General features: G+C 39.9%; 1 protein-coding gene across 9 annotated transcripts in view; it reads left to right on the top strand.

The window, feature by feature from the left end:
* Robo1 (roundabout guidance receptor 1) overlaps positions 1 to 22,956 on the top strand; it is a 919,114-nt gene that overhangs the window by 540,816 nt on the left and 355,342 nt on the right. For 4 of the 9 annotated variants that reach the window (XM_040750590.1, XM_040750593.1, XM_040750591.1 and 1 more), the window contains exon 1: positions 22,400 to 22,705. The exons of the other annotated variants lie outside the window; for them this stretch is intronic. In XM_040750590.1, the coding sequence (XP_040606524.1) occupies positions 22,651 to 22,705 (55 nt within the window). In that variant the 5' untranslated portion in view covers positions 22,400 to 22,650. Of the gene's footprint in view, positions 1 to 22,399; positions 22,706 to 22,956 lie in introns of those variants that run through there. 9 annotated transcript variants of the gene reach the window in all.

The raw sequence follows: 22,956 nt of genomic DNA, 5'->3' as shown, positions 1-22,956 counted from the left end.
AGTACAGGGAACAAAGGTGTGTGCTCCATGCCTGGCAGTAGAGTGCTTTCTTAAATATTCATAAGCCTTGAGCACTGGGTTTGATTAGCAGCACCTGATCACCTGGGCAGGCATGGTGTTACACATTCGTAATCCCATCACTGGAGGAACTTCAAAGTTGTCCTCAGCTACACAGACAGTTCTATATAGCCAGTTACCCTGAGATGCATGGGAAGTAAGACCTGGAGATGGGGAGTTTCAAAGGAAACAAACACAGATGTAACAACAGCCCAAGAAATGTCTAGGCAAACATGAGTCATACTATATAAAAGAATGTACAAGCATTCCTGGACTGTAAAATCTGGACTTCCCCAAACAGATGAGTTCCTCCTAGAAGCAATAGGAGAGACAGTGGATGTGGAATCTTGGTTGATATCTAATGCCCCAGAAGCAATAGTCAGAGAAGCACTCTGAGAAGACCTGTCTGAAGCCTGGTGTGGGGAGGCAAATGAGAAGGTTGCAGAACCTAGTAACACTGCCAAGTCACTTGATAAAGCCAGAGGATGCAAGGGGTTAAGGAATGTGCTAGACTGAGAAGTGCCCTATTGTAAAGTGTCTGGAATGTTTCTTGTAAGCAGTCATGAGATGTCTGAGTTTAAAGGGAAGTATCACATAATTGAATGCTTTGTGCTGTGACAGAGATATCTCTGGAGCAGACAGTGACAGACCAGGAATTATAGTGGAGTACTGGAATGACACAATCAAAACTATAAAACTACTGTGATTTTGGTGTGCTACATCCACAATAGCGAGGGGTGTAGAGTCATATTCTAGTAACAACACTCAATGTGTGCTAGAACTTTACGTCTGGACATGAGCTGAAAAATCAGAACATCTTAAGTGCTTACACTGAAAAGGCAAAGGGCTGAAAAATAAAGTTAGGCATTTGGTTTAGAGGCAAAAAATGACTAGATTATAGATATGTAATTTAATCATTTATAAGAATTGTTCTTAGTTTTAAGATTAATACTTGAAATTTTTAATTTATACAATTGAAAATGTTAGTTTACAGCTCTTGAAATAGAACGAGTAAGATGGTCCAGTATCTTCGTGGCATTAGGCTCCTGAAATGTAATAAAAATGTGAAGGTTAAGGATGGTTTCTATTGTTATGTGAGAGTTTAAGAGGCGCATCTGAGCTATTGTCTCACTTCATTTCATCTGCACCCTGATAGTTTGAATTGCATCCCATCCGTGGAGATGCAAGACTTGCAGAAGAAGCTGACAAAGAAAACAGAGAAACCTGACACTATGATTTTTTACCTTTTTTTATTTTTAAGACACTCTTCTCTCATTTCAATTACTAATCCCAGTTCCCACTCCCTCCCACCCTCCTGTTCTCCCCACCTTCCCCCACCCCACCCCATCCACTCCTCAGACAGGGTAAGCCTTCCCATGGGGAGTCAGTCAGTCTGGCACATCACTTTGAGGCAGTACCAAGGCCCTCCCGCCTATTCCTAGGCTGAGCAAGGTATCCTCCAAAGAGAATGGGCTCCAGAAAGCCAGTTCAAGCACTAGAGATAAATCCTGGTTCCACTGCCAGTGGCCCCACAGACTGCTCAAGCGACACATCAGTCATCTACATTCAGAGGGCCTTGTTCAGTCCTATGCATGTTCCCCGGCTGTCAGTCTGGAGACGGTGAGCTTCCACTAACTCAAGTCAGCTCTTTCTGTGGGTAACCCCAAAATGGCCTTGACCCCTTTACTCATATTATGGCTCCTCCCTCTCTTCAACTGGATTCTGGGAGCTCTGCCCAATGCCTGTCTCACCCACACTGGCACTCCTTAAGAGTACTCAGGAATGTTCTTTGAAAATGGAAGTCCTCTTTGAGTCTGTATAGGAAATAAAAGCTTTCCCCTACTCTGGCTGCTTATTATCAGACATTAAACTTGTACTAGAGCTCATAAAGATAACCACAGGACTATAATACTACTATATTCCACAGCATGATGTGAATCTTACGCATCACATACATATGTAAGCATCTGCCATCTATCAGACATCTACATGGATTAAATATCTCACTTCATCTGGAGAGCAAGCTACAGTTATCCCCAGTTTACAGAAGAGAAAACTGAGTGTGATGTTTGGAAAGGTGCTTAGTGTCCTGTAGCCCGTAAAGGCATGGACAGAATCCTGGTCCCAGTTCAGACTCAGGCCAAGGCCACAGCAATTTCCATCATCTTTTTTTCTGAGTGAGACATTAAGAGTACTTCCTGGCCGGACGGTGGTGGCACACCCCTTTAATCCCAGCACTCGGGAGGCAGAGGCAGGTGGATCCTTGTGAGTTCGAGGCAGGGGTGGACCAATAGCCTCCAAAAAATACAGAGAAACCCTGTCTCGTAAAAAAAAAAAAAAGGAGTACTTCTTAAATCTCTGATCCAAGGAAAACATCAGCTGACTGATTATGAAATTGGATAAATGTGTCAGTTATAATAACAATGCAGAAAAATAAAGGGGATTTTTAAGGGGAAAATTATCAGAAAACAAGAGAGAATTGAATTCCAAAAAGAAAAGAAATAGAAAAATGAGCATGTGTCCCCATTGTTCTAAAAAAGAGCTATTTTCTCCATCATTTGATATGAATATTAAGCCAGTCCTCCATAGAAATGCTTCTGTTCTAACCCATAGAAATTGTGTCCTTTGGTGTCTAAACCCCGATGTTGTACAGTATGACTTTATGTACAGTATGACTTTATGTACAGTATGGCTTTATGTACAGTATGGCTTTATGTACAGTATGGATTTATGTACAGTATGGATTTATGTACAGTATGGCTTTATGTACAGTATGACTTTATGTACAGTATGGCTTTATGTACAGTATGACTTTATATACAGTATGGCTTTATGTACAGTATGACTTTATGTACAGTATGGCTTTATGTACAGTATGACTTTATATACAGTATGGCTTTATGTACAGTATGACTTTATGTACAGTATGGCTTTATGTACCATATGGCTTTATCTAGAAGTAGAGTCCTTGCAGATGTTGAGATTATAGCCTACTGTAAGCTTCTAACCCTATATAACTGAAGATGATGGTGAGGGCACAGATTGGAATATTGCAGCAGAAGTTAAGGGTAGCCACAGGTTCCAGAAAGAGGCAGGGAACAGTCTGTACCCATGTCAGCAACCCGCTCTATCGGTGCATTCAGTTCCTGTAATTGTGATGCAATAGATTTATGTCATTAAAGGAAAAAAAAAGAAACAATGTAGAACATGAGAATGAAGTCATTTCTGCTCAGCACTTCTGGACTATTATCTAGACAGAGAATGTCAGTCAGGACTAGGGTATAGCAGGACCCTCAGACACACTGAACTCCCATCTCTGACCCGGGTCCTTTGAAGGAGCAGTTAGTACTCTTAACCATTGAGCCATCTCTCCAGCACTGTCATTTCTACTCTTGATTTGTTTACCCGTGAGCCTTTGTATTTGACTGTAGCCACTGCTACAGTTTGGAGCTAAGACCTGGAAACACGGATTTTACCTCATGGCTGGGGTAAAACTGGAAAAGGCAGTAGAATTTAATTTAGTAACAGATATGATGGTCTTTTAGAAAGAGAGGGATTGAGGTTGGGGGGAGCTATACTTCTATGGTTAATATTTTTCATTTCTTTATTATTATTTAGTATGTGCACAGTGATGTATATATGGCGACATAAGTGAGGTCAGAGGTCAGCTTGTGGAGTCATTCCTCTCCTTCTACCTTTGCATGGGTTGGTGATCCAGCTCGTTACCAAGCTTTCGTGGAAAAGTGCCTTTGCCTGCTAAGTCATCTCTCTGGCTCCTCTTTTGTTATTATTACATGTGACTTATAATTTATTTTTTTTAAATCAGTTCTTAGACATACTCTAGATAGTGGACTAAGCAAATGCAATGCAAGCTTGACAAACACACATGGAAACAGTTGCCGCATCTCTTAAGTGAGAACTACTCTCCCTCTCTCTCTCTCTCTCCCTCTCTCTCTCTCTCTCCCCCTCTCCCTCCCTCTCCCTCTCTCTCTCTCTCTCTCTCTCTCTCTCTCTCTCTCTCTCTCACACACACACACACACACACACACACACACACACACACACATGTGTGTATCTGTCTGTCTGCCTGTCTGCCTGGCTGCCTGGCTGTCTGGCTGTGTATCTGTGTGTCTGTGTGTCTGTCTGGCTGTCTGGCTGTGTGTCTGTGTGTCTGTGTGTCTGTGTGTCTGTGTGTCTGGCTGTGTATGTTCCAGCCATCAATAGCTACTCTTTCTAAGTCATAGTGTTGGCAAACACATGAATACGGTTAGGTAAAGCAAACTCTTTAGTAATTGAAATGAAAAGAAACCAGTAAGATAAAGAAAGTCACTATTCAAAAACAGATGGAGACAGGACACCACTCACAAATATAGACTGCATCAAAAGCCACTCAAATAAGTTTTAAAGGCGTCATAAACGACAAACAACAAAAACAAAAAGAAACAAATTAGACAGCTAACATGTTTCCAGGCTTCCTCATTATTAGTAAATATGAGTGTTCCTTACGCATCTGTAGAGTGCTCGCTTCTACAAGTTGTTCTGAAAAACCGGAAGTCTCTATGAAATTTTTTTTCATGGCGCTACTTAAATTTTGACTCTAGCATACAAATGTATCACATCTGATTATTTTGTTAGACATATTCTTTAAGACCATCAATAGCTATAAAATTTAGCCGGGCGGTGGTGGCACACGCCTTTAATCCCAGCACTCGGGAGGTAGAGGCAGGCGGATCTCTGTGAGTTCGAGGCTAGGCTGGACCCACAGCCTCCAAAACAAAACAGAGAAACCCTGTCTCATAAAACCAAAAAAAAAAAAAATTAAGGAAACAGTATACATACAAGTAACATTACAGTTTAAAATCTTAACTAATATAGTTTTTCCAAAGAGGTAATTTGAGTTGGATTTTAATGAATAGTGCATAGACAAATAATTGAGCTTATCACTGCTTTTATTTCTTCAAGTTAATGCTGAAGAGAAATTATCACTCTCACTCATGGTATGGTTAGATATCATAAAAAAACAATGTTGTAGAAAACATCTAGGTCCCCTTTACAACCAAGCTTCTTAGCTAAATGTTAAATCCTTGCATAAAGCAAAATATAAGAATATCCAGATTTTTCAATTCACTTCCAGCAGCTGACAAAAGAAACCAAGATCTTGCTCCCTGCATTTTTCTTGGAGAGAAACATACACAAATACACTTCCTCATGTATTGGTAGACATAAAACCAGACTCCAGGTTCCAAACAATTTCCTTGGTAAATATAACACCTTCTTGTAGTATAAACAAATTCTGTAACAACTTTTATCAACCTTTATTCCATCTGGCACTAAAGAATAATATTTTGCTTGAGTGAACAGGGTAATCTCCTCATCACACTGACCTTGGGTAACATATTTAAATTGACAATACCCACATAGCCTAAATTATCGACTGACTGATTATGTTCAATTAGATGTCAGTTGCTTTTATGAAGAAGAATGGGTTCAGGGGAGAACGGATGTGAAACGGAAGAGCAAATTGGTGAAAAGAAAGGAGGCTGAATACATTATACAATATTCACATGGAATGGTCTCCGATGACTGCCACTGTATTCCACAGACTACCACGCATACCCAAGAAATACAATAAAGGTTAATTGAAATCATTTCTGAAGCATCAAAAGAAAATCTTATTTCAAAAGATACTGAAGGAGAAAAAAAGTGATAGAGAGTTAAATGTGTCCACTCTCCTCCCTGACCTGGGCCGAAACCTCACTCTCTTTAAATTCTTAACACTGTTGGGTACTTGTGTCCTGCATCAGATTTAATTTTCATTCCCCCGGGGTCAGAGAGAACTTTTTTTTATATTCTTTTTCGAGCCATCCTGGGATGTTTCCTCACAAACACTTCATCTATTTACAGGCACAGTTTGCTGCGAGAACTCGAGAACCTGCAGCATCTCTCTTGATGTGCTGCTCTGGAATGCAGAAGTTCAATCCCACCGGCCTTTTTAATCACTGCAAAGTTTTCACCCCTTTTCATATCCAACGCACTGTAACGTGAGCCGTAGCCCAGATTTTGCCCTGGATAATTCAGTAATTCTTAACAGCTGACTCCAACTAACAATATTGAGTTTAAGGCACAAAAAACCCTTCTTTCCTTCAGACCATTATAAAACTCCTAGGCAATGTCACTTTTTCAAAAAGGAAAAACAAAGGAAACTGATCATTTTGTTATACCCATATTTTTAGTAACATACTTTCGTCATCACCTGATGAGTGTTTTAATCATGGATAGTTTTAAGCTTTTAAAATTTTATACAAGACCATCTACAGAAAGGAGTATCAAACCTAAGGAAAAAAAAAAACTTGTTTTACTCATAGACATAAAATATCCTTTCATAGTGAAGTATTTTGTTGGACATGATATTTTTTTTAAGATTTTTATATGTGTGCATCTGATATTATGTTAGAAATAGTTAAACTAGCTAATGTGTAGTTCTTTCTGGCACACAAAACTAGATGGACTATCAGTCAAATAGAAAGAGGAGGAACGATGAACTCATATAAATAGTTAATTTCAAAGCATTCATGACTTAGATTAAAGCAAATGTATATTCCTAGTGTAAATAATTACTTACCTGTATTTCTATAGTGCAGCCAATAGAGGAATAAGACAATAGAAAGGACATGGAATTGAGTGGGTGAGGAGGTGGGGAGGATGTAAGAAGAGGAATAAGACAATAGAAAGTGCATGGAATTGAGTGGGTGAGGAGGTGGGGAGGATGTAAGAAGAGTTGGGGAGAGAAATCAATCATAATCAGAATATATTGTATGTAAAAAAAATCTCCTTTCCTTTGTGAGTTCGAGGCCAGCCTGGTCTACAGAGAGAGTTCCAGGACAGTCTCCAAAACAATACAGAGAAACCCTGTCTTGAAATACCAAAAAAAATATATTTTCAATAAAAGGGCCAACATTTTAACTTTCCTTTCAAAAACATTTTTTATTTTAGATCTATGTATTAATGACTGCATATTTATATATACACATATGATTGTGCCTGCAGGGGACAAAATTGGGTATTACAGTCTCTGAAACTGGAGCTACAGGCAATTGTGAGCTAGCACTTAGGTCCTGGGAATGACACTTGGGTCTTCTGCAAGGACAAGTGCTTGTAACCCCTGACTCGTCGACCCAGCTCCCACAGTTTCACCTCAATTATGCTTGGAAACTGAGTCCTTTTAGAAACATGGAGAGAACAAACTCATGAGTATCCTGCTCTCAAGTTCTCATAAGAAACCCTTATTGTGCTGGAGAGATTTAATAGTCATAGTCAAAACTAGGCGAAATTTCTAGAAAACACAGACTCACTGCTTTTACAGAAAATGGTTATTCTCTATTTAAAATAATTTTTGAAAAAAGTATTGTAATTACAAGTGAATTGATCTCTAGAATAGCAGAGATACTTAAAACCTATGGCATGCTGAGAAATAAAAACCAGATTATTATAATATATATATTAGCTAGAGAAAGTATCTTAAGTATAAAATCCCAGATTCAAAACATCAGACGTAAGGAAAACCAACAAAGGCAGCTTTTTCTCAGATTTGCAACCGAAATATGTTTTTGAGAGAAGCGAACAGGTCTGTCTGTCTGTCCTTGTGGAGACTGTCTCCTGTCTTGGGTGGCGGAGCTGCAGCTTTTAAGGAACTTCTGAAAGAAATGTAACCAACCATTAGAGCAGCATGTAGTGTTGCAGTAAAACCAGGTAGGCTCATCAGTCTGCATTTTATGTTACTTGGCCCATTATCACTGTTTTTATGGAAGAATTTATAAGCTAATTATATATATTTATAACTGTTATAAACCAGTATTGGGCTTTCCTCAGTGAAATGTGAATAGCATAGGAAGAATGCCTTAAAAATGCCTATGACTGTAAGATAAATTGTTCACTTAATTAATTAAAAAACTAACTTTTTACTAAAAACATACTAAGTAAATTATTTCAGTTGCTTAGTAAGATTATGTTTACAAATCTCATATTCACATGTTCATATTAAAGCATTCCAAAAATGTGTTGATTATTAAAAGGGGTAATAAATACCCTATTCAAAGACATCATACAGTTAACACTGTAAGACACTATTCCATTGACCTAACATAAAACAATCAGATTTTCAGTTTTAATAAAATTAAATACAAATAACAAAATTTTAATTGTGAAATATGTTAAGAAAGTTTTATAGCTTCAGATTTTAATTCCCTACCGTTTTGACACGCTGTCTTATTATCTTTTTCTCTGATGATTAACCCCCACACCCCAAGGTCAATTTCAATCCTTAGAGTTAAGAAGGGAAGTTTGCACTTCTCCCGCTCTAACCAGCAGAGGGCAACAGTGCATTTTATACTAAACCACCCTCACCGAATGGAAGCATTTCACAGAGGAAGTCTCTTTGTGAACAAAAATGCAGACTTTAATGAAACACACTATCTCCCACTGTTTCTCTGTGCTGTGTGTAGGTACGTTGAGTTTGGAATTACAGTTCTGATCATTTAGCACAACTACAGAGAATGCATTATCTAATGTTAGCCCAATGGAACATGCTTGAGAAAGTAAGGCACAGCAAGATGAAAAGTGTTTCCAAGTTTAAAGGAAGTTTGAAAAAGTACAAATTGTCGATATTGGCAAGTAGTTGTTATATATGCCCCTCTCCAAGTCAGGTAGGGAGAGAATTATCCTCTATCAAAAGAACCCCTCTTGCTTACATTTTTTTGTAAGTAGATGTTTCATTTATGTATGGACCCACTTCAAGTTTAATACTTGAGCTTCAATTCATTATATTATTTTTATCATGATTTTGTGGTGGATGAATTAAATTGACTCAGAAAATGAGAAGCAACTTAATAATATGGGGAAGCTATCGGTTTAACGTACTAAGCAATGTATTTCCTCTTATATTTCTTTTCTGTTTATTTACGACTCAAGTTGTTATAAGACCAGAGAGTCTCTTGTCTCCTCAGATTTAAACATCTAATGATTTCTTTAGGCGCTATGTATATCTCACTAATGAAATGTGCTCTTTGACAACTTTGTACACATATACAGTACATTCTGCATGCCCCGCCCCCCCGACCTGCCCTCTCTCATCCTCCCCCCCCCCCCTTTGTCCACCTCTCCTCCCTTACTAATCTCTTCCACATCCGTGCCTTTTCGCTTTGTTTGTGTCCCTCTGCTTTTGAGCGGGCCCATCTGTGTGGCCTTGGGATTAAATTTATCCGTTAAAGCCTAGTGGGCACACACCCGAAGAAGACGGTGGCCTGTCCTTTCCAAAAGGAGCCTAGTTCAGCGGGAAGAGAGAGGGACCCCTGACCCCATCACCCACCTGTGACTGACTGTTGAGAGGGCTTGTCACGTACAGGTCCCGTGCAAGCAATCGCAGCTGCTGTGGGTTCTTTATTGCATTCGCTGTGCCTGGAGGATGGGGTTTCTCTACCCTTCTCCCTGTCTTCAAGCTCGCACATCTGTTCCCTCGCATGCAGCCCTTCCCCAGTGTTCCCTAAGCCATAGCAAGGACAGTGTAAATGACTTCAGAACTCAGTCCCCATCTCCACTTATTCTCTGTGCCATGGGCTGCCATGAGCCTCTGCCTTCCCTGTTGCTCAGCTGCTAGCCACACTGAGTAGAGCGTGACTCTGTCTTTCTTGAAGGTACTGTTTCCCCTCCTTAACTAAGTATCATGTTCTCATAAATCGGTAAACATTTAGGAAGTTCATTTTCTGACACTCCTGTGTAAACCTTGATATATCCTTTCTCTTTTCTTTGTACACTATGTAAACGGATTGTTATCTCTGAACTTGTAATAAGATAGTATGTAAGTGGATTTTCTCATTTATTCAAGGAAATAGCATAAAAATTGCTGATTTAGGAAACTCAATCCTTGGTTGGTTTCAAAATACCTGGAACTTTTTTCTCACACATCCATTATTTATATGATCATTATTTTGGTGTTAATCAGAAACTATCTTCCTGTTTAAAGACTAAAAAAATGTAATCACATATCACATTTAAATCAGAATCATATTTTCTTGTCCTTACATTTCAGAGGGAATTGACTTTGACATTATTGCATGAACTCCATCTCCGCACAAGTGGAATGCCATTAAACTTTAGCTGTAGTCTATACTCGTGATACTCAAAATCAGATCACACCCAGGAGTTCAAAGTTACCCCTGGCTCTATAACCCTTTCCAGGCCAGTCTGGGCACATGAGACTGTCTGGAAGAGAAAAAGAAACTAACCCAAAGAAACCTCAGATTTACAGCAGTCTATTATCTAAGAATGCTGTGTTCTAAAACCTGTATTAATTTAATTGCACATTTCCTTGTTAAATGCAAAAAGGTACATTTATTTTATAAGTCACTATATGCAGATATCTTTTAAATTACATTCACAGTTTTCTAGACAATATTGCAAGTAGCTCTTATGCAATTTCCTTTACTGATTACAAAAGTTTCAATCTTCTACTGCCAACTATGTGCAAAATCTTAATACTTTCAGAATAAAGATCTTTTGTAATCACAATAATAACTAATGCTTAATTACAGTTTTTGCTATTCCAAATCTAATATAGAACTTTATATGAATTAGTTATTTATTTTAACTCCTTGAGAATCGTATAGGGTAAGGTCTATCATTCTCTTCATTTCATCTAAAAACTTCTTAGTCAACTAACTAGTGATGAAATTGTCAACTAACTAGTGATGAAATGGCCATTTGTATTTTTATTCATGCGAGCATAGTCTACCTCATCTCTGTTTTACGTACGTACCCAATCCTGTCTTTTCTCCAAAGAGTAAAGTTTAAGTAAACAATATTTGAAAATTAAGTTTCCGGACGCAATTCTTTATCCTGTAATAGACTAGAAGACAAGTTGCAAAGGCAATGCCTCCATATTACATTTACTGCACACACACACACACACACACATTCAAATCGTCATCCACATGAGAATAATCTTTTTAGACTCCATTCTATCAAATAACTGGAAAAGTATGTAGAATAAAATAGCCACAAAAATATTCTGATCAATTAAGTTCGCACTAACTCAGCTGTCTTTCTGGTCTCCCTTTGACACACAATCTTACTTTTCCAAATCCATGTACACATAATAATAAATACTTACTAAGAAGAAATACCTCATTTGGAAGTGTCATATCATAATTCACTAGAAAAAAACAAAATTTCATCTTAAGATAACATTACTTTTTGATAGTTTGTTGAAATCATGTGTGTTATTTACAGTGTTCTCCAGTTCAGTAGGCACCAAATAACTGCAGAACTAACTGTAAAATCACTCCCAACATGTATATAAACGACTAAATGATTAATCTTCATGAGAAGGAAAATAGCCTCCAACGGCTATGCATGTTAGACAAGAGCAGAGTTGCTCAATCTGGACACTTATTGACATTGGGGGTGACGGCTATTTGTGGTGGGTGGGAGCTATCTTGCACAATACAAGATTTTAACAGCGCCCCTCACCTTTACACTAAGTACCATGGGCAGACTCCACATCTCCCAGTTGTGACTACGACAAACATGTCTAGGTACTGTAGAATGCCAGTGGGGTGCTGGTTGGTGTGCACTCACCCACAAGAGAGGATTCTAAAAGAAAGTAAACTAATATGCAGTTAGGCGTTGCAAAGTTGGATTCTCTCAGAAACAGTGAATTAAGAAGACTTTCTTCTTAATTTCTGCCTTTCAGTCTAGATCTTCATCCCACCCCCCAAACCTTGTTTGTCATGCAGAATTGTAAACAAAGTCATGCTTATAGTAACCTTGGAAGAGCTATTTGGAAGTCTCTCTCTACCACAGTGGTATCTGCAAGGCTTACATAAAATGCAAGATTAAAATATATCTTTTGAGAGCATTTATTTGTCATTAGCGTTGTGCAGCGATGGTCCAAGGTGTTCTAGGGGCATATCACACAGAACCCTGACCTGCTGGGCCAGGCTGAAATGGACAGGGCTAGATGGGCTTTTCTGAGGAAAAGACTTTGATCTGAGACTTAGAGAATGAATACACTTGACAAGGGAAGACTGTGTAGCAAGACTACTTACTGGTTTGATACCCTACTCTAATCACATGGTTCCCACCTGAAAAGCACATTTAACTGATGCTGTAAGCGAAGCACATATGTCAAAAAGCTTTCCATTCATTGATGCCTTTTAAAGAATTCTAATGGTTTGGAAACAGTAAGTGGAGCAAGATATAAAATGTTAGTGTAGTGGATAATCTGGCTTATTAGATTTTGCTCGGTGCTCTTTACATTTCAGTGTGAGTTAAGCAGAACTGACAAGATCCCACCAATATTTAAAACAGATGGATTTTCTAGACGAAGATCTGATCTTTAAAAGGTGGCAAAATGATTCACCTCAGGAATTGACAGCATTATTCTTCAGGCACTAAAGTATTGAATATGGGGATCGATTCCCTTTATCTGTTTTCTCTAAGCGTATGGCTCATAGCCCCTCAAGAAAGGGAAGATAACGAAATCTTTCTAATTTCTATTGTATGGCAAGCCAAATGTTGAATTCAGAAAAAAAGAAAAAGAAGGAATGTTAGCTAAAGTCACTTGATTTGGGTACACTACAAAAACATATGCTTCCAGACTGATTTCTTTTCAACTATGTGTGGTCATACAATGCATTCTGTCAGTAATTATTATGGCCAACTATTGAACAATATATGATCTAACAAAAAGAAATAATTAGCAAAGAAAGGTGAATTGTGTTTAAATTTGTAGCTTCTCCAAAAGGTATCAGTTTAGAAAAAGTCTGAGGTCATGATTTATTGTGCCTTCTAATATAGTAGTTTACTTTCTGGTGTTAAATAACAAGAACCGTGAAATTCAAGCATACTTGTGAAATACAAATATTTTGCTTTATTAATTGCTTGTAATGAAAACAAATGGTTTCCCTTGAACAAACATGTGATAATCCCAAGGGAAAAGTAAACGTTTTGCAGCTCAGAGTTCTAATAATTCTTTGTAGTTCTCTGTTATCTTACCTTGCATCCAGGACTTCATTTTAAATTGATGATTGCAACATTTTCTCCAAACATTGGAATAACTTGGTCAGTTGTTTGCATGTTGGTAAGCATGTTTCATTAACACAGTATCTGCAAGTAAAATGATATTCACTAACAATTTAACTTGCCAAACAACATCCTTACATGACTTTCAAGATCAGATTCTGTGTCTTACAATCAACTGAAATGAATTAAGTATCTAGCAATGATGATCAGTTGCATGTAACCTAACATATTTATGCTATTGAATTATATTAAACTTTTAATTAAGGTGTTGCAGACTGTATTATAACATGAGAATTACCGTATACATGAGAAAAGATTGATTTCATATCAGCATTGTATGTGGGCTTTGTGCATGTTTGTCTGTGTTTTGTAGGTGATGATAGTCAGAGTGTTATTTATTTTAGGCAAGAACTCTATTATGTTTCAGACTCCAATCTGTTCCCAGATTGTAGTCTATCTTTCCACAATGTAGGAAGAAAACTGCACCTTATAATACAGAGACAATTAAAAATAAGGATAGACAATAAAACTGATTGCATACCTGATTGTATGTGAAGTAATCATGATGAATGTTTGTTTCTTTTGTTTTCCAAGTTTCTAAAGTGCGCTATTTTTGTGTAGTGAAGCAAAAGAATTAAAAATCTCACTGGGACTCACTGTTACCTGAACGTAGGAAAGCAAAATACAGCTTCTAGAATGTGCTGCGAACAATAGTTTTGTCAAAATGTAGGCATGGTACCAGTATTATAACATTAGAGGTAGAGAATACTATTTAGAAATTTCTCTATAAGAAGAACATAGTGAGTGCATAGTGATTATGGTGACGAAGTTGCTTTGCTAGCTGCAACAAACTTCTCTTTCGCTTCAAAAATACACATGTGATACAAAAAAGGTAATAAGAGATGTGCTATCCCAGGGAAATCCTATCTTCTAGGTAAAAGAAAGCAGCTCCAAAGCAATATATAACCATAGGAAATTGAGAAGATGAGATTAGATCAAATCAACAAAGACTTTTTTGGTTACAATAATGGAGTTGGATGATTTCTCTTGGAATATAGCCAGGATACTGGAGAGGGGGTGATTAAACTCTAGGGGAAATATATAATTATCCATGTTGTTAAGACGGTAGGTTGACATTTCATGTGGGTTTTCAGCAGCAGTTGGTTTCTCAGCGACAATTGTGGGATGTGGATTCAGTATTTATCCACAAGAATGAGCGCGTCCATATTTAGAAGCCTAGGTCTCAATCACACCAGGCGGCTACTAAATCCCAAAGTCCCAGTTTAGCTTTCTAAACATGAAGTCATTTTTCCATAAGCCATACTAATAGAGAGCATACTAATAGGCTATAAAGTAAATAACTTTCAAATTATGATGCTACAATTTAATGAATTATTTATCACTGTTGTTACTGTTATTTATGATAAACTTAGATACACCTCTTTTCCAAAGCTATAGTTCCATTAAATATTTAGACCTTTTTTTTTTTGTTGTTTACCAAAATGGAAAATAACTTCTAAATAGAAAACTCTGCCGCATCTCAAGATGTTTTTCTAGTTAACATAACACTTCCTTAAGGAAGTCATTAAAATAACTGTTAAGCTCTAGGTAAAATATTCAGAATAAACAGATCAGCAGGTGGGCCTAAACACACGCCATGTAGGAAACAAGGCCTAAACTCCAACATATGCACCTCAATCCTAGAAACGTTTCCTGAAAAGATTTCCTTTGAAGCAATGAAAACTCAAAAATATGAACAGTTCTGTAAAAATTCATCTGCAGAATTACACATAATGTAAATTACTTACAAAATAGCGTTCAAATCGCAAGACTACGGGATATGGCAGTCAGCTGTGCAGCTGTTAACTATGATCCCAATTGTAGAGAATTTTAATTCATGATTAGAATGGTATATGCTTAGCTCCCGATATATCTGGGAGTATGAAACCAAAAGACAGCAAAATCTTGTGCTCAGATAGCAACATGTATATACATCCTCATGTGTTCTAATATTCTGTGGATGTCGTCACACATGATCAATATATATGTTTTTATGCTACCTCATTACGTTGAACAGAAACATTAAATCACATTGAAGGCTCTGTATATGGAGTTGAAAATTAAACTTCCATATGGAGCACAACCACAGATGTGTGAACTTCTGAGTCAGTTTCTCTTACTGAGTCCCCAAACAAAAACTATGTCTTTATACAAAATGTCTACACTGATAGGATTGTCCTACAACTCGATCTGTACAAATAATGGCCTCTTAATCAATAACTTTTACTTGTGTCTCAAAGACTGGCATGAGAGCAAAAGGCTGGGTTATCAGTTCAGACAAACGAGGCTTCGAAGCTGAGCTCAGCCACATACTGAGCATTCTCTGTCCCCTCCAACACAAAGGGGGACGATAGCAGGAACTGATCCAATAATGCTATCTGCTTGAAGATTAAATGCGTTCAGATGCAGAGAGTACCTAGAGAACTATCACAAGCCAATAGTGCTACCTAAATGCAGGTCTTTATTCTTTTTGGAACAGTTTATACCCAAACCAACTAGTCAACCAACCCAAACTAGTCCCTAGATAACTGGAAAAAAAGGTCGTAGTTATGGAAAATTCATATCATACATATGATGCAATATCTAATGACTTACTATTCTGATTGTGCAGAAGTTTGGTCAGCAATTTCTGGCCAGACTGTTTGTTATTACTTAAGGTTATTATTGCTGTGATGAAGAACCACGCCCAAAGCAAGTTGGGCAAGAAAAGGTTTCTTATGTTTATTACACCGTTCACCACCGAAGGAAGTCAAGGCGGGAACTAAACAGGGCAGAAACAAGGAGGCAGGAGCTGATGTTGAGGCCATGGAGGGATGCTGCTTACTGGCTTGTTCTTCATGGCTTATTCAGCCTGCTGCCTTTTTAGAATCCAGGGCCACCTGCCCAGGGTGGGTGATGAGGATCCTAGGGAATGTTACTCTCAGTTTCAGAACTCTCATTTATGAGAACGCTCTCCTTTAAGGCCTCTTCTGGCTTCAACATTACATGCTTTTAAGTTTGGTGAATAGTTCTAGATTCTTTGCTTCCAAATAAGCAAGTCCTTCTGCAGCCAGAAATTCAATCACGATCTTATAGAAGCCCATTGAGTTGGTAAGTTGAACTAGATAAATTATTAAACTAACTATATACTGGAGAAAAAGGTTTAGAAATATAGAAATAAGTTCATTAAAGATGCATTTTGGAAACAAGCTATACACTGTGAAATAAAATCATTCATGCAGTATTTGATAAACATTTGTGCATCTGTTACGGTTAAGCACTGTCTTAGATGCTGGGAATCTAAGTGGAGAAAATAGTCGAGACTCCCTGGCCTCCTCCTGTCATGGTCCACGTTGAGAAAGCTAGCCAAAAGACCCAAAAGGAATATGTAGTACCTTAGGTGGGCATAAGTGCTCTGAAATAAAATAACAAAGGCTTTAGCCTGGCATGACCTGGGAAGGGAAGTAGTCTGTAAAGGTGTAAGGTTAAAGAGTCCGTTTTTGTTTTGTTTTGTTTATTTTTAAAAAGACACGAGAAATCTTCATACCGTTGAAACCTAAAAGAAAGGAAGGATAATGTAAATATATAGATTTATGGAGGTGAATATTCCACACAGGGCAATATAATACCTCTGATGCACGTGGTTGTCTGACTTATTTTAGCAATAGCGCAGAGACCATGGTGGTAAAGCCAAGGAAGCAGGGGCTAGTAAAAGCGGGAATGGAGAAAGACTCAAAGAGATGGACCACATGCCCATGCCTGTGCCAGGACCAGCCTTGTGTGCTTCCTGAAGGACGCCTACTCCTAATTGGATGTGGGGTGGGAAACCACAGGAGTCGTGAGCAAAGACTTCGTGTGTCTGCAGATTAAACAGGGTTCCTCTGGCAGCTTCATGAAGAATGAACCAGAAGTACAATTACAGCTATGTCAGCTGACCAGGAAGGATGATTGCATGGCTCACTTTAATGCATTTCCTGCCAGACTCCCCTGTTTTCTAAAGGAAGGTGGACAACATTAATTTTCAGGTGTGGGGCAGTTCTGCAAGGGCTGCATGCTGTAGACTGCGTGATGTTTACCCAAGACCCAAGTTTTCTCACAACGCCTATTTGCATGTTAAAGGCGAGGAGTCCCAGAATGTGTCAAATCCGAAGTCTCCCAAGCCTATCCTACCTCGGGGCTCCTTTTTCCCATGTGCTTTGCTTCCCAACAGGCTGAGTTCAAATATAAGCCCTTGGCTTCTGGGCCATTGAACTCTGAGTTAATCTTTCACTCCCCCTAACCTCATGTCCAAATGGAGAGAGTAATAACACCTCACAGGGTGAGAATTAGATCAGATAATGTTTGTAAAGTGCGGCAAACCATTCCCTCAATTAATGCTACTTTCCTGTGCCCTTCTATTTATATTCTTTAAAAACTAACCATCTGTGAACATGAAAGGTGTAAGTTTTACTGAGATACCTTGTGGCTAGAATGTAAGGTCTCAGTCTACCAAATGGTAGCGCCCAATTTTAGGATATCTGCACTGTCCCAGCACGCAGATATCTCAGAGGCAACCACAATGGCTAGCATTTCACAGCACATTAGTATACATATTCAATGGGCCTTAGAGAGGTTTTTCTAGAGGAGAATATATGCGTGGGCTCAAAAGTTCTATTAAAAGTGTTGCATCACCCTCATTAGAAGTAACAAGAACCTTTCAAATAAATGAAAATGAACGATGCTGACTCTTTTCTTCCAGTGCCTATCTGGGTTTGGAGGATATACCTGTGCTAAATGACAGAGAAGCATCCAAATAATATAGTTACAATGTGCCTTATGTACACATACAGGACACTAAATAGACCTAATAGTTCAAGCTACAAATAAATGTGAATTTGTTTACCATTTTATTTGTAGTCCTTAAGGTGATATTATGATTGGGACTATGTCTCCAAATTGGGGGGAAAACATCAAAAGTGCATTTTAGATTAGTATTTCAGATACCAAACAGTGTATAGACTATCTAGCAATTTTTTGTAAGAGTTGCTAAATAAGCGGTTGTTTCCTGTGGGATGGTTTATCCGAGTAGTCAGCAAAGCCTTACTGTGTGGCTCTTGCCAGATCTGCTCACTCACCAGATCTGCTGGAAGTTGTGGCTTGCATCCCAGGCACTGTTTGATACTCAGGCGTCTTGCTAGGAAGGCAGACAGACAGACAGATGTTGTGGTTTGTAGTTTCCTCAGGACTCTGCCTTCCTGATCAGAATAAGTGCAATCTGGGATCCCTGGAGAGGCCCTGGGACTTTTGTTATTTCCTGAATTCCTGAAACTGCACCCCCCCCCACACACTCCAGGAAAGATACAATCAAATAAGAGCAAGTGAGAGATCCCTGTAGCTTTGGCATTTTGCCTGTCAAAAGTCCCTAATCATGAGACTATTATTGGAATGCATTATTTTCAAGTTTCTCTTGAAACTTCCTGAAGAAACTCTGAGAGATCATGAATCTCCTATGCTTCATATAAGATTAAAACTCTTGGAAGTGAGCTTTAAGACTCTTTTCCTTCTTCTCCTTTCCCCTTCGAATCTGCCTTTTTCTTTCAATTTTTAATAGAGCATACAATGTAATGAATTTCATTATGGCATTCCCCACCCATATTCTCATTAAAGTGATCAGAATTGAATCTTTGAATGTACATGAAGGCACAATCTTACCTCGCTTTTCGTCTCCTTGACAATCTAGGATGACTCAGAGTTCTGTTGTCCCTGAGTTGTAGGAGGCCTGTATTGAGTATGTCTCCTATGCATGTGTAGGTGATACATGCGCAAGTACTTTTATTCATAGAACACACTGAGAACATTTTGTGCATTCTTTCGGGTACCTTAGTGTTCAGTAACAAAGATGGAATGGTGTCAAGGTGCCGTGAAAAATCCGTCTCCAGAATACTCAGAGTTATCAGTTCACCCAGCGGCTCTTTGTTGCATTCTGGGGCAGACGCTGCTCTAGAATTGGTTTTATTCTTTGCATAAGAAGAGGCGTTCTCTTAGGGCCTGAAGAATAGGCTTATTTTTACATTTTATCTCATCAACAGCCTTTATTTGCATGTAGATGCTCACTCAGCATTTGTTTGGATAGAAGTGAGTTGGAGAGTGAGTGAGTGAGTGAGTTAGGAAAGTTGGCTAGCCCTCTGACTTGCACCTGTTATGGGTCCCTAATACCGTCTGCATACAAACTCTTAATTTAGATGTCAATTTCACTTGACAGGACAATTTTAGAAAACACTTCAGATGAGAGTCTGTAATAGTTTCTTTCCTGGTGGGTACTTACTGTTGTCTCCCTAGATAATTTCATCTTTAAGGCAGGAGCAAAGATGTTCGATGGAGTTAATATTGATATAGTTTCAATTCAATGGGAATGTTGTGGGTATTGAAATAGATCCTTGAAGATCTATTTATTGTGTGTGTGTGTGTGTGTGTGTGTGTGTGAGTATATGTGCAGCACACGTATAGAACAACCGGTGGAGTTCACCAGAGGGCATCAAATCCCCTAGAACTGGAATTACCGATAGCTGTCAGCTCATCATGGTGCTAGGAACAGAACCAGGGACTTGCAAAAGCATAAAAACACTCTTGACCACTGAGTCACCTCTCCAGCTCTCCTGGTGACTTGAGAGATCTCAATAAACTTGTGAAGACTGGGAGACGTACTTGGGAAACAGTGTGATAGCAATACTTGCAGAGTATCTGCTTTCTCAGACTGGGTGTGTAATGGCAGAGTCTGTGTTTATCATGCACGAGGCTCTTCCACACTGAACAGGAGTGTACACACACACCACACACACCACACACACACACCACACACACACACACCACACACACACACACTTGCATTGCTCACACACCTAAAATAAATGAAAATGAAAGGATATATATATATATATATATCCCTCACTAGATGGAACTTCAAAAATCTTTATTTAAAGTGACTTAAATAAGTTGGGGATTTGTGGATTTTTTTTCTCCTGCCCTCCATCACACTAAGCTTATTTATTTCCTATTCCTAGGTTATCTTATCTTAAAAGGACATTTTATTCCAAGGAAAAGTAATTTTCTGTTTTTCACCAAATACCTTTTCAGAGATGCCAAATCAATGTATGTCTCTTACCATTTAGAGTATGTCCCAGTTTTTATTGCTGAAAAGATTCTGCTTGAACTCTTTGAATTCTTATCACAGCTTGTTTCCTGAGTTTCCAGTCAGCTTTCTCAGGCTACAATTGTCTTTCACTTTTAAAGGCAAGGTGCTGTTAACCAGGTTCCTTTCCACAGACTGTTGCTGGAGTTCGTGGTTCATGACTAAAATGAGCTTACAGCCTTCTTTTAAACTTGTACTTTAGGTAGCTAATGCATGCAGGCACTTAAGAGAAAACTAGAAAAGCACAACAGTAAACACACACACAAAATGACTCAAATCCTTCTCACCTGCTCTAACCTGTGCTACCCGCCACAGGCCAAGGTACTAAGTATTTAGCTTGGAGTCATATACCATGTCTTTGAAGAAAGTACCATTAATAAAAACAATAGCTGTTAATGAACAAGACCTACTGTTTATGTTTACAGAGCCTTCAGCATATATTACATGGTTCTCGGTGTGTCATATGTAATAAAAAAGGGAACAACAAATTCACGAAAACATGTCTGTCAACTATCCCAGGCATGTTGCACTGGGCATAATCGACCTAATCATGAGGTAGCCCCATTTTTCAGAAGAGAGGATAAAGTTGGTATGTTCACAGGAACAATAGCTAACGGGTACCTGATACCTTGGGATTTTGGAGGCCATCTCTGCAAAGTTTAGATTATATGTAGCCTTCCCCTATCAGTTCCTTTACTTTAACTCTCTACTACATAAAAGGTACCAAGTTGAAGAAACTCTCTTGTAAACCTAATGAAGGTCCAAGACCTAACCCCTCACTCCTAGAATTTAACCTTTCTGTGGGACCCTCAGCAAATTCAAGGAAAAGAGAATATCCATGGACTTATACAGTCTAGATCATTCGCTCTGTCCTAAAGCCTCTTTGCTGTAAGATCAAACCAGTTTTTTTGTTTGTTTGTTTATTTAATGAGAATGGAGAGGAGTAAAGTTACTTGGAAGTTTACTGCAATCCCCTGGAGCGGTAAAGAAGAGGTTAAGAGGGACCTGGAGGATTTTTGAAGTCTTTGGTTTGGGAGGTTCCATTTGGAAAAAGGTGTAGGGGAGACTCTGATGGCAAGAGACCCAAGACAAGTTCTCCTTCGCTTAGATTTTTGCTCCCGAGTAGTCGAAATCTCACCTGAGGGCGCAGTTGGGCACTCCGGGCATGTGGATGGAAATATTAACAAGCAGAACTTGTCTGAGCAGCGCCAGTGAGGACATGGCAGGGATCGAGCGTCCCCTTTAAAGGTTCCGGAGTCGGGCTGGAGAGGGAGGAAACCCGGGGCTGGGACTGAGGGGGAAACCCACAAGCTGCCGAGCCGAGAGGAGGCAGCGTGAGAGCAGAAACTTCAGACGCTGCAGCCCCGGGCGGAGCTCGGGCGAGCCTCGGCAGCAGCATCCTCCTCCTCCTCCTCCTCCTGCTCGCGTCTCTTCACCAACTCTCGGCCTCCCGGAGTTGCCTTTACGAAGCTTCCTGGAGCATCGGGGTGAGAGCAGCCACCCCGGGAAGTTTGGGCTGCAGCTTGGTTTGGAGGTGCGTTCAGCGCGCCCCTGTAGAAGCAGGACCCGGAGAGATGCTGAGTGCAGCGCCGGGCTGGGGGCGCCCGGAAGGCGCGCTTGCATCCGCGGTCCTGGTGCGGTCCCCCGTGCTCTCCGCATCCCGCGAGTGATGGGAACAAGGGCCCGCCCAGGCAGCCGCTGTCGCCGTACCGCCCCTTCGCTCCCTCTTGGCGCACGGAGTCACCCAGGCGCACCCCGTGAACCTCGAGACTGTCCTCCCCAACTGCTGCCGCTACCTTGACTGCAATCGCCGCCAGAGGGGGTGGCCGGCTACGGACTGGCTCTCCTATAGACGGAGGAGCACTTTTGTGGGGGGCTTCTCTTCATCTGTTCTCACACCCCAACTTTGCAATCGCCGCTTAGCGGCGCCCGGACACACGCTGAGGAGGCGCACGCCGGGAGGCTCAGCAGGACTGTGGAGGCAGGAAACCGCACAACTGCTCCTCCGTTTCTGCTCTTTGTTGTTCCTCTTGGATGATCCTTGGAAGTGGCTGAGCCTCCTCTGAAACCCGGGGGCCAGGGAAGATAAACCTTGGAATTTCTCTTTGCAAGGGGCTCCGAGGGATTGACAAGCCACCAGAGGGGTCGACGAGAAACTGCCCTGCAAACTCTTGGCGGATTGACTCACGTTGCTTATATTAAGCCTTTGTGTGTGGGGTGTATGGTGTGTGGCTTCCATAAATTTGGAGATCCCCGCTTCTGCTCCCTTCTCTTGGCATGAGACTGTATGCAGGACCCACCCGAGGACAATGATCGCGGAGCCTGCTCACTTTTACCTGTTTGGATTAATATGTCTCTGTTCAGGTAACCCGCGCCCTCTTTCTTCAACCGTGATCTCCTTTGCTTGTCCTCACTCCACTTTTCATAATCGAACCCTGAACCCTGAACTGACTCTTGGCGACCTTTGCCTTCTAAGGCCAGAGGGGCTCGACCCCTCCAGAACTTCTACTGGAAAAGGTTTCTAGTTTCCCATTTGAGATTGTCCCTCTGGCCTATCACCCCAAACTCCCCTGAAACCTCCCCAAACCTCTTAGTAGATCCTGGCCTTTCACCAA

This window comes from Mesocricetus auratus, unplaced genomic scaffold (assembly GCF_017639785.1).
Source record: "Mesocricetus auratus isolate SY011 unplaced genomic scaffold, BCM_Maur_2.0 Super-Scaffold_100008, whole genome shotgun sequence".
NCBI lineage: Eukaryota > Metazoa > Chordata > Mammalia > Rodentia > Cricetidae > Mesocricetus > Mesocricetus auratus.
Note: the sequence above shows the minus strand (reverse complement) of the source record. Positions and strands in the feature narration are given on the sequence as shown.